This window comes from Glycine max, chromosome 8 (assembly GCF_000004515.6).
Source record: "Glycine max cultivar Williams 82 chromosome 8, Glycine_max_v4.0, whole genome shotgun sequence".
Classification (NCBI taxonomy): domain Eukaryota; kingdom Viridiplantae; phylum Streptophyta; class Magnoliopsida; order Fabales; family Fabaceae; genus Glycine; species Glycine max.
In genome coordinates, this window is record NC_038244.2 from 15,761,034 (window position 1) to 15,774,517 (window position 13,484).

General features: G+C 32.8%; 1 protein-coding gene across 1 annotated transcript; it reads left to right on the forward strand.

Moving 5' to 3' along the window:
- The first annotated feature begins 1,710 nt into the window (after nucleotides 1–1,710).
- LOC100784827 (ABC transporter C family member 8) lies at nucleotides 1,711–9,529 on the forward strand. The gene is made up of 12 exons (XM_003531577.4): nucleotides 1,711–1,869; nucleotides 2,096–4,053; nucleotides 4,162–4,482; nucleotides 6,485–6,571; nucleotides 6,653–7,243; nucleotides 7,345–7,509; nucleotides 7,597–7,891; nucleotides 7,974–8,188; nucleotides 8,297–8,602; nucleotides 8,710–8,773; nucleotides 8,971–9,210; nucleotides 9,297–9,529. Exons 1-12 carry the CDS (start codon nucleotides 1,845–1,847, stop codon nucleotides 9,425–9,427), a joined length of 4,398 nt encoding a protein of 1,465 aa, XP_003531625.1. The 5' UTR covers nucleotides 1,711–1,844; the 3' UTR covers nucleotides 9,428–9,529.
- The last annotated feature ends 3,955 nt before the right edge of the window (nucleotides 9,530–13,484 follow it).

The window sequence follows — 13,484 nt, forward strand, 5'->3', positions numbered from 1 at the left end:
GTTTTAATTACAAATAAAAAAAGCTACTACTTCACTAACTGAATAAGTCTTAGAATAATTCTATTTCTCATTTCCTATTTAACCTCTTTAAAAAAAATTGCATATACAGAAGCACACAATATCTCCATTCCCATAATAATATACAATGACAATATATTTTTCTTTATCTTTCTTTAGACATTTTTACTCTTCAATTTCAGGTGATAACTAATGTGACTTTTCTTATGGCATAACTGCAGTTTTATGCTTCAACTGCTCCCTCTCATTTTTTTTTATTTAATTTTATTCCTCTTCTTTTCTATTTTATGGAATTTTCTTAATAGATGCTTTAATCAAATAAGTTAATAGGTTAATTGTATTAAAAAATAATTAATTTCACCATAAATAACAATAAAATTTATAATATATATTTAATACATATAAATTTATATAATAAATTTTATAATAATTAATTTTAATCTAATAATATATTTTTTTAAGTATATAAATATGTTGGAGGCAGAAAGAAAATCTCTTATACTTATTGTTGTTTTTTTTTTTTTTTTTGTATTACCAACTATGATTAGTAGTATTTGTACGATGTCTCTGGCTGCTTCTTTGTTTGGTCAAAGAAGTATTTTTTTTTCTTTCTTTAATGAAACAAAATTACAAAAGGCTGAAGTAAGCCTGTTATGGTATAACTGTTGGACTAATCCGGGATTTAACTTTGATAACATCGAGTCACATGGGGCCACAGAATGATATAATGGTATTAATATAAGATGGAAATAAAAATTATAACATCTCACTGGAGGAAGAATGTGATGATAACTACATTTTATAAAGTAATAGTGTGTTTGGATGGAGAAATTAAAAATTTTGTAAAATTTTAAATTTTAAGAATTTCAAATATTTCAATTGAAATTCTTTTATTTTTAAAATTTTGTATTTGAATAAAAAAAATTAAAATTATGAGGATGAAAAAAATGAATGAAAAAAGAGAAAATATCGTTGGTGTGTTAGCTATACATATTCCTGTATGCTCACACCCGATCGATATTTTAGGAGTTCTGACGGTATTTCTTAAAGAAGAAGAGAATTTTAATTTTTCACATTTTAGAAGGAAATTGAAATTCCAGTTGTTTAAAATTCTGTTTTAAAATTCCAAAATTTTAAATTCTTCATAAAAAACATCCAAACAAGAATTCTAAATTACAGAAATTCAAATTCTGTAATAAATTACTTTCCTTAATTAAAATTTTCTATCCAAACACACTCTTAAGACAATTAATGTACTAATACATTAATTAGTGCATCTATATATTAAAAGCAATGTCGTGCATATATATCATTTAAGCGGGGGTAGTTTTGTAACTTTTGTTGTAAGAGTCCGCTAATAATTCGGATGTTAACTAAGAATAATAAGTTTTTATTAAAATCTGTATCTTGCAAATTATGATATATTTTCTCCTTTGATGGAAAAAATATACTCCTTCCATCAACAACAATTTTTTTCTTCCTAATATATAAGCAAATATCAATCAATTATACTTTAAAATTATCTTTAAAATGTTCTTTATTAAAATTTCAGCAAGTAAACCAATATTAGTGGATTGGATGAAAAATAATATGCAGTTAAAATAAGAAATTTCATTAAAAATAGTTTGTTAGGTTTTTTAATAGAAATTAATGATTTGTAAAGTTTGTGAATATATCACACCAATATCATGGTGAAAAAAATATATTATATAATATGCCTGAACAAAGGGCGTGCCGTACTCAAGTTTCTTTCTTGAAGTATTTGTCCTGTTACTAAGAGGCTGCTTTGCAGCAAAAAAGATATCATTCAAATTCAAGTTCCAAAAATGGCTTACTTTGGGAACATAATAGGTATGTTTATGTTATGATACAGTATGGTTTGTGTTTTCTTTGTGAATGTTTGCAAGTGTAATATGTAAAGATTTCTTGCTTTTCTTCACCATTTTGATGTCACAGTACACGCGTTCTAATTTTATATGCATTAAAGCTCCCTTTTCATGTAAACCAACTTTGAATTGCTGCGTGTAAAAGTGTTGATCAAGCTTTGATGATTTCTCTTTAATGGATATATATGCAGATGATTTCTCAGGGATTTGTCTGAAGGATTTTGATTTCACTTCTTTCTGTTCTCAAAGGACCACAATAGATGCTATAAATCTACTTTTTATCTGTGTCTTCTACACCTCTATGATTATCAGTTTAATGAGAAGAAATTCTCAGTGTGGTAGTCCCAGCAAAAGCAGGTTTTTCATTCTTGTCTCTATCTGCTGTGCTATTATTAGCATTGTGTTTTACAGTATTGGCTTGAGAAATCTCATAGCCAAAACTGATAACTCTAAGCAGCTGAACTGGTTAGCTTGCATTGTCAGAGGATTCATTTGGACTTCTTTGGCAGTTTCTTTGCTTGTTCAGAGACTCAAATGGATCAAAATTCTTAACTCTGTCTGGTGGGCATGTTCCTGTGTACTGGCTTCAGTTCTAAACATTGAAATTCTGTTTAAAAAGCAAGCAATAGAAATTTTTGATATCATACAATGGTTTTTACACTTTCTTCTTCTCTTCTGTGCCTTCCAAAATCTTGGTTACTTTGTCTCTCAAAGTGTGCCACAAAGTTTATCTGAGCCACTCTTAGACCAAGAAGTTGACACTAAACAAACAGGACTAGGCCGTGCTAACTTTCTCAGCAAATTGACTTTCTCTTGGATTAATTCCTTACTCAGTCTTGGTTACTCAAAGTCACTAGTTCTTGAAGACATCCCTTCCCTTCTTTCTGAAGATGAAGCAAACTTAGGCTACCAAAACTTTATGCATGCATGGGAATCCCTTGTAAGGGAGAGGAGCAAGACCAATACCAAAAACTTGGTTCTTTGGTCTGTTGTTAGAACTCACTTAAAAGAGAACATATTAATAGCTTTTTGGGCACTACTCAGAACCTTTGCCGTTTCTGTTTCTCCTTTAATACTCTATGCTTTTGTAAACTACTCAAATAGTAGGGATGCCAAGAATACAAATCTCAAAGAAGGTCTTTCCATAGTTGGTTTTCTTATTCTCTCCAAAGTGGTTGAATCTTTGTCCCAGAGACATTGGTTTTTTTATTCCAGGAGGTCAGGATTGAGGATGAGATCAGCTCTGATGGTTGCAGTGTATAGAAAACAGCTAAAGCTTTCTAGCTCAGCAAGGAGAAGGCACTCAGCAGGTGAAATTGTGAATTACATTGCAGTTGATGCGTATCGTATGGGAGAATTTCCATGGTGGTTTCATATAGCATGGACATCTACATTGCAACTTGTCCTATCTATTGGTATCCTTTTCGGTGTTGTGGGTGTTGGTGTTCTTCCTGGTTTAGTCCCTCTTCTTATATGTGGACTTATCAATTTTCCATTTGCCAAAATCCTACAGAATTGTATGGCACAGTTCATGATTTCACAGGATGAGCGTCTTAGATCAACTTCAGAAATTCTAAATAGCATGAAAATCATTAAGTTACAATCCTGGGAGGACAAATTCAAGAATTTGGTTGAGAACCTACGTGCTAAAGAGTTCATCTGGCTGTCTAAGGCACAGATCATGAAAGCTTATGGTTCATTTCTATATTGGATGTCTCCTACCATTGTTTCAGCTGTTGTTTTCCTCGGCTGTGCTCTTTTCAATAGTGCCCCATTGAATGCTGGGACCATTTTCACAGTTCTTGCAATGTTGAGGAACTTGGGAGAACCTGTTCGAATGATTCCGGAGGCTCTTTCTATTATGATCCAAGTTAAGGTCTCCTTTGATCGTCTCAATACCATTTTGCTTGATGAAGAGTTAGACGGAAGCGATGGTAACAGAAGAAATATAAACCGAAGTTCAATAAATGCGGTGGAAATTCAAGCTGGTAACTTCGTTTGGGATCATGAATCAGTGTCCCCAACTTTAAGAGATTTGAATTTAGAAATCAAATGGGGACAGAAAGTTGCAGTTTGTGGACCAGTTGGAGCTGGAAAATCATCCCTTTTGTATGCTGTACTTGGAGAGGTTCCCAAGATCTCAGGAACTGTGAGTTACTAACCAAAAGACTCTAGTTTTTGTCATGTCAAATTCATGTTTCTAATCTTGCTAACTAACACTTTTTCCTCCCTGAATCTTCACAATAATGGAAAACAGGTTAATGTGTGTGGCACCATAGCCTATGTTTCTCAAACTTCTTGGATACAAGGTGGGACAGTTCAAGATAATATACTCTTCGGCAAGCCAATGGACAAAACAAGATATGAGAATGCCATTAAAGTTTGTGCTTTAGATAAAGATATTGAAGACTTTAGCCATGGTGATCTTACAGAAATAGGTCAGCGAGGGATTAACATGAGTGGAGGACAAAAGCAAAGGATTCAACTAGCTCGTGCAGTCTACAATGACGCTGACATCTATCTCCTCGATGACCCTTTCAGCGCAGTTGATGCTCACACTGCTGCTATTCTGTTCAATGTAAGAAGCTATCACTTTTAGATTCTTAAACTTCAACACACACTTGTCTCGGTTCAAAACACAGTTGTCTAAGTTTATGAAAAGAAATTCAACTAATAGCAGAAATTACAAAACAATTACATTATTCATGAAATCATAACATGTGAATTAAAGGTCTCATGTCCTCATATCATATCTATCAGAGCATTTCCTTGAAAAAGGTTAAGTCTCTCCATCATCTCCAGCATGATCATCATCATAGGCTAGCTCACTTGAAGCAAAATAACATTCAACCCAAACACAAACACACACCAAGAGTGAATTATTACATTTCTAAATAAAATACAGATAAATAAAGACATAAGCAAAATAGATTATGAAAATATTTATCAGATAATTCAACTTAATACAATCCACGTCACTTCACTACATTATCATTTAAAATTTATTTTTCAATCACCAATCACATTACACATGAATCACATACTCAACTCAAAGACGTAACAACACTCACCAATTTCATAAGAAATAATTCACAAGTGTTATGCAACAATTATACTAACACTCAAACTTATATGCAATGTGTTATGTCACACAATGACATGCCACACAATGAGTATGTCAGGTTACTCTCACTAATTAAAATCATAAGGTGATCAATCAGGGTCACTCTATTTTGTGAGAATGCTCCAAGGATCAATATATAAACTTAAAGAAATACTCAAACCGAGTGTATTTATCTCAAAGCCTAGACTTCGAAGAATTTATTAGGGTTTCACCTTCCTGATTCATGTCTAACCCCTAAAACAACTTTTACACGTAGACAGTGCTAAAAAATTATACAATACACATGACCTCACACTTATTTTCAAAAACGTTTAACACATTGTGTTACAATTTAACACCTCAGGTTCCTAACTTGGAACCCTACACTTTCGTTTTAACACCTAGCGCATAAACATTTTTTCTTAAGGTAAATACCAGTTGGGTTATTATATAATTTATAATTCACAACACAAGTAATATCAAGTATTAACCAAATGTTTATTGACAACCATATCCCATGTTCATAATTTAACATATCACAACATCAAAATTCATCGTCGCATGTTCACGTGTATCTCACAAATTAACATATGTTCAACTTGTCATTTATATTTAATTTCAATCAAAATTTCATGATTTCAATATAACAATTTATCACGCCTCATAAATCATACACACATCACACACTAATAACATTTACATGACACAAAACACATATATATTAAATCAATAACTTGCAACATATATGCGCGTAAAATAAAAAAATGAATTTAATAATTTATTTTATTGAATTTAAATACAAGAGAATGAAAAGAGGAAACTCATTTCCCCTTATGTTAAATCTTTCCTTACTTAATTTCATCAATTCAAGCTAATTAGAACAAGACCTAATTTCTAGAATTCACACTCAACACAAGAACATATCAATTTCACAACAATTTCGCATCGGAACATCATTTGGTTCGTCAAACACAATCAATTTACGAATAAAAGTATAAAAACAAAATTAAAATTCATAAAAAAACCCAAAAATAACTCAAAATTTATCCTTTAGGAATCTCTACACATATTCATTCTAACTCCAAACGTGAGTAACTCATTCATTACTTCGATGTAGTCGTTCAAGCATGTAATGGTGGCATTTCCGGTACTCTCTAGAGCTCCTTTTCTTCCGATTACTTTGTTAAGAAATTTGATGACTTAATTTTTATTCCTATTTTTCTAGTTTATTTTATTAATTATAAAACATTTTCTCTCTCTATTAAATAAATAAAAAATAAACCTTTCTCTTATTTTCTAAAACTTTTTTTATTTTCTATAATACTCTTATTTGTTATTTATTCCAAACCTCTATTTTTATTTAAATAAAAAATAATTTATTTTAATTAAAATACCTTTTAATTCATTTTTTCTTACAAAAGAATTTCTTTTAATTAATTTTCAGTGAATCAAACAACTTACATTTTCATACTTACAGGACTGTGTAATGACGGCTCTAAGAGAAAAAACAGTCATTCTAGTGACTCATCAAGTGGAGTTTCTCTCAGAAGTTGATACAATCCTGGTAAAGAATCTCATTTGGATGCCTATTACATTACATTTGTATATAATTGATTAACATGAAACGTTATGAATCAAATTCTAGGTAATGGAAGATGGAAAAGTTACTCAATCAGGCAATTACGAGAATCTCCTGACTGCTGGGACAGCCTTTGAACAACTTGTGAGGGCTCATAAGGAAGCAATTACAGAGTTGGATCAAAATAATGAAAAGGGAACTCATAAAGAAGAGTCTCAAGGTTATCTCACTAAAAACCAAAGTGAGGGAGAGATTTCTACCGAGGGTAAACTTGGGGTACAGCTTACCCAAGAAGAAGAAAAACAGATTGGTGATGTTGGCTGGAAGACATTCTGGGATTATATTTCATTTTCCAGGGGTTCATTGATGCTGTGTTGGATCATGTTGGGACAATCTGCTTTTATTGCTTTGCAGACTGCATCAATGTTTTGGCTTGCTCTAGCCATTGAAGTTCCAAAAATAACTAGCGCCATCTTGATTGGAGTTTATGCATTAATTTCATTTTCTAGTGCTGGGTTTGTATATGTAAGATCTCTCTTTACTGCTCACCTTGGGTTAAAAGCTTCTACAGCCTTCTTCAACAGTTTCACAACTGCTATCTTCAATGCTCCTATGTTGTTCTTTGACTCAACCCCTGTGGGAAGGATTTTAACCCGAGTAAGATTTCATTCCCAATGGAAAAGAAAATCTAAACAATTTCCGCTCATTACTATTTAATCATCTTCAAAATTTTGATCATTTTTTTTCCTCTCTTTCAGGCTTCATCAGATTTAAGTATTTTGGACTTTGATATACCTTATTCCATCACCTTTGTAGCATCTGTAGGACTTGAAATAATGGTGACGATTTGTATAATGGCTTTAGTAACATGGCCAGTTCTCATTGTTGCCATTCCTGCAATGGTTGCATCAAAATATGTTCAGGTTTACCAACTTTCATATTTTTCTAGTTCCCGTCCCAGCTTAGATCACAGCTAGAATTTTCTTAATCTTTTTTTTTCCTCCTAAAAGGGATATTATCAAGCCTCAGCAAGGGAATTAATGAGGATCAATGGAACCACAAAAGCTCCTGTCATGAATTTTGCAGCCGAGACATCACTTGGTGTGGTTACTGTAAGAGCATTTAACATGACAGAAATTTTTTTTAGGAATTACTTAAAGCTTGTGGACACAGACGCAGCACTGTTCTTTCATTCTAATGTGGCCATGGAATGGTTAGTTTTAAGGATTGAAGCACTTCAAAATTTGACGGTCATTACTTCAGCTTTGTTACTTATCATAGTTCCTCAGGGATATGTGACCTCAGGTAAAGGTTAATCACCAAGTTTAGGCTTGATGCATGCTATTAACAAGCTAATAATTCTTGACAATTCTCTTGGATTGTGCAGGCCTTGTGGGACTGTCTCTCTCTTATGCTTTCTCCTTGACAGGATCTCAAATATTTTGGACTCGATGGTATTGCAACTTATTAAACTACATTATCTCTGTTGAAAGAATCAAGCAATTCATCCACCTACCAGTGGAGCCTCCAGCCATCTTGGAGGACCACCGGCCTCCATCTTCATGGCCTTCAAAAGGCAGGATTGATCTTCAAGCCTTAGAGGTAAAGTTGCATCATTGTCCTTCAATATTGTTTCTTCATTTTATTACTTTCAATTGGAATAGACACTTCTTTGTGTCTTATGGCCATTTTTTTCTACATTGATTTCAGATTAGATATCGTCCCAATGCTCCATTGGTGCTTAAGGGCATCACTTGTACTTTTAAAGAAGGTAGTAGAGTGGGAGTCGTAGGAAGGACTGGAAGTGGAAAAAGTACACTCATAAGTGCTTTGTTTCGCTTAGTTGATCCAGCAAAAGGTTATATTCTTATAGATGGGATTAACATATGCTCAATTGGGTTGAAGGATTTGAGAATGAAGCTAAGCATCATCCCTCAAGAACCAACTCTTTTCAAGGGCAGCATTAGGACCAACTTGGACCCTCTAGGCCTGTACTCAGATGATGAAATATGGGAGGTGAATGAACTAGCTCTGCAGTTGAAAAATGTTATATTTAAATACCATTCTCTTCTATGTGAGCTTTTCAATAAGCTCAGGTTTGGTTATGTTTAATTTGTATATAGGCTTTAGAGAAATGTCAGCTCAAGGAAACTATCAGCCGTCTACCAAATCTCTTGGACTCTTCTGGTGAGTAAACTTCTAGCCAATTCTCTCTGCAGCCTTGGGCAAGAATCTATTGCTGCTTTACTCTTTTGAGGTTTAACTTTAGGAGGAATTCAAAATCATAGTTGTTCTTACATGTTGTACTTTTAAAGCATTCAATTCGCAAATTAAGAAATTGGAACAATTTAGCTATTGAAGTCTAATTCTGACAAGTTATACAGTGAGTGATGAGGGAGGAAATTGGAGCTTGGGACAGCGCCAACTGTTTTGTCTTGGAAGAGTACTACTTAAGAGGAACAGAATTCTTGTTCTAGATGAAGCTACCGCATCCATTGACTCCGCCACAGATGCCATTCTACAACAAATAATTAGACAAGAATTTGTAGAATGCACGGTTATAACTGTGGCTCACAGGGTTCCAACTGTAATAGATAGTGACATGGTCATGGTCCTCTCCTATGGTATGTTCATTACTTGTTCTTTCATTTTTTTTCCACCTTTTACTACTTCTATTCTCTAGTTCACTCAGTTACCTCATTTTTTAAAGGGAAATTGGTGGAATATGAGGAGCCTTCAAGACTAATGGAGACCAACTCCTCATTCTCGAAGCTGGTAGCTGAATATTGGTCCAGCTGCAGGAAGAATTCTTCCTCAAATCTTAGCAGACAGCAACATTGAATAATGAATAATAACATTATGGAAAATCACGTGCAGACTTACTTTTTCACTGTTTTACTTTTAAAATAATCTACCTGATGCAGAGTTATATATCTTTATAAACTCCCCTTCAACATTTGTCGATTTTTTTCTTGGTTTGTTAAGCCATGATAATTTGAAGAACTGCAGCATTTTTAACTAGAATTTGAACATGTTTCTACATATAAAATTAAAATTCCATAGCACTTCAAATTTTCTTACCCAATAAGAAAAAAAATAGAAAAAAGAAGGGAAGTTAATATTTTAAATGGGAGGTGTGATTGTGTCAGAGATGTTTTTGTTTTGGTGTGATTTCCCAAGAGTTTGATTTAGAGGTACTTGAAATTTGGTCTAACATGCTAAGTTCAATAAAGTACTCAGATTCAGATGCTTGAGATAATATTATACCACTCATAACAAAAGCAAGTTATGGAAACTTTTGCAAAATGGTAGAGACAACTGATAGCTAGATAGCTCTTTAATATAATTTACAAGAAAACATCTGTTAATGGTGTTAAGAGATCTGTTTCGAACTTGGCATTTTTTTGATACATAGAAACTTTAATCCCGAGGTTTCTCATGTCCCTTTAACCTTAGTGCTGATAATAGAAAGTTCAAATGATTCTAATAATTTGCATAAAAAGAGAATCTGGCTTTGGCAACATGTAAAAATGGATATTTGACAAGTACTGAAGACTGCTAATTGTTATTGTGGACTGAAACGATATAACAGTTCTACATAATTGATAATGATCAGAAAAAAAAGAGTCTTATCATTATTATTATTATTATGTTCCAAGAAATGACTAAATTGTCCATATTATCCAATACCGGATACAAACTCTAATGTCATCATGAATTTCTAATCTCATGCAAGCAAATCCCTTCTTAATCCCTCAACATTGGCATAATTCTAGTGAATTCACCAGATAAAATAAAATAAGACTTACTTGGGACTTCAAAGCTAGGATGTGACGATTGTGGTTGTGACCAAGCTGAACTCTGTGCTCCTATTGTTGCTGCAGAGGAAGAAAACCAAGGTTGATATGATTTGTGGTGTTGATGAGATGATCCACTCCCTTGAGACAACATCAAAGTGTTGAACTGCATGGAATTCTGAGGTAACGTTGAAGCATTGCTGCTTTCTTGGAACACATTTCCCTAATAACATAAACTAGGATGTGATGGATGTGACTGTGGCTGTGAGAATGAATTGGATGGTCAAGAAAGCAGTTCTTCGAGAAGTCTTCATAACTCCAATGCCATTAAGAGAAAATTTGGCCAAGAAAGCAGCAATGCTTCAACGTTACCTCAGCAATTCTTTGCATTGATTCTTCAACTAACGCACAAAAATTTCCATCTGGATTGATTCTATGTATCTTAAATTAATAGAATATCAAATACAAACTCATTAGTTGGACTAGGAATACCAATATAATATCTTATCATATATTCTATCAGATAAGATTAGTTACACTAACAATACTGATAGAATATCTTATCATATATTCTATCATAAACAATCTAATAAAAAAAATCAAGATTGTTATTTTATTAAAATATAATAAAAAATTATTTTACGACCTATATATGTATGTATGCATTATAAGCTGAAAAATCTCTCATTTTAAAAAGTTTATAGAGCAGCAGTAGGGGTGGGTAAAAAGAGAATCTGGCTTTGGCAACATGTAAAAATGGATATTTGACAAGTACTGAAGACTGCTAATTGTTATTGTGGACTGAAACAATATAACAGTTCTACACAATTGATAATGATCAGAAAAAAAAAAGTCTTATCATTATTATTATTATTATGTTCCAGGAAATGACTAAATTGTCCATATCATCCAATACCGGATACAAACTCTAATGTCATCATGAATTTCTAATCTCATGCAAGCAAATTGCTTCTTAATCCCTCAACATTGGCATAATTCTAGTGAATTCACCAGATAAAATAAAATAAGACTTACTTGGGACTTCAAAGCTAGGATGTGACGATTGTGGTTGTGACCAAGCTGAACTCTGTGCTCCTATTGTTGCTGCAGAGGAAGAAAACCAAGGTTGATATGATTTGTGGTGTTGATGAGATGATCCACTCCCTTGAGACAACATCAAAGTGTTGAACTGCATGGAATTCTGAGGTAACGTTGAAGCATTGCTGCTTTCTTGGAACACATTTCCCTAATAACATAAACTAGGATGTGATGGATGTGGCTGTGAGGATGAATTGGATGGTCAAGAAAGCAGTTCTTCAAGAAGTCTTCATAACTCCAATGCCATTAAGAGAAAATTTGGCCAAGAAAGCAGCAATGCTTCAACGTTACCTCAGAAATTCTTTGCATTGATTCTTCAACTAACGCACAAAAATTTCCATCTGGATTGATTCTATGTATCTTAAGTTAATAGAATATCAAATACAAACTGATTAGTTGGACTAGGAATACCAATATAATATCTTATCATATATTCTATCAGATAAGATTAGTTACACTAATAATACTGATAGAATATCTTATCATATATTCTATCATAAACAATCTAATAAAAGAAAATCAAGATTGTTATTTTATTAAAATATAATAACAAATTATTTTACGACCTATATATGTATGTATGCATTATAAGCTAAAAAATCTCTCGTTTTGAAAAGTTTATAGAACAGCAATAGGGGTGGGTAAAAAGAGAATCTGGTTTTGGCAACATGTAAAAATGGATATTTGACAAGTACTGAAGACTGCTAATTGTTATTGTGGACTGAAACAATATAACAGTTCTACACAATTGATAATGATCAGAAAAAAAAAGTCTTATCATTATTATTATTATTATGTTCCAGGAAATGACTAAATTGTCCATATTATCCAATACCGGATACAAACTCTAATGTCATCATGAATTTCTAATCTCATGCAAGCAAATCCCTTCTTAATCCCTCAACATTGGCATAATTCTAGTGAATTCACCAGATAAAATAAAATAAGACTTACTTGGGACTTCAAAGCTAGGATGTGACGATTGTGGTTGTGACCAAGCTGAACTCTGTGCTCCTATTGCTGCTCCAGGGGAAGAAAACCAAGGTTGATATGATTTGTGGTGTTGATGAGATGATCCACTCCCTTGAGACAACATCAAAGTGTTGAACTGCATGGAATTCTGAGGTAACGTTGAAGCATTGCTGCTTTCTTGGAACACATTTCCCTAATAACATAAACTAGGATGTGATGGATGTGGCTGTGGCTGTGAGGATGAATTGGATGGTCAAGAAAGCAGTTCTTCGAGAAGTCTTCATAACTCCAATGCCATTAAGAGAAAATTTGGCCAAGAAAGCAGCAATGCTTCAACGTTACCTCAGCAATTCTTTGCATTGATTCTTCAACTAACGCACAAAAATTTCCATCTGGATTGATTCTATGTATCTTAAATTAATAGAATATCAAAGATAAACTGATTAGTTGGGCTAAGAATACCAATCTAATATCTTATCATATATTCTCAGATAAGATTAGTTAGACTAACAATACTGATAAAATATCTTATCATATATTATATCATAAACAATCTAATAAAAAAAATCAAGATTGTTATCTTATTAAAATATAAGAACAAATTATTTTACTACCTATATATATATGGGTTATAAGCGGAAAAATCTCTCGTTTTGAAAAGTTTATAGACCAGTCTTCTTAAACGGTTCATGATTATGTCATATTTTTGGGTCAATCCCATCTAACCCGTTGACTATGCGGATTTGGTCCACGGGTTGTCCGCAGCCCGCATTAGGTTTGATTTTCGTGATTCTGACCCAATTATATTCGGTTTGTAACATTTTTGTGACTCTGACCCAATTACATCCACTACAACAAAGTATATCTTTTGTAACATTTAAAAAATATCGATAAAGCATCAATAAATATTACTAACATGTTTTTCACACGATATTTTATAAATTCGTAATGAATATTGACAATTTTAAAATCATGACAAATCATGTTTCTAAAATGTTAATAATCATTAAGAATCAATAATATTTTTTAAC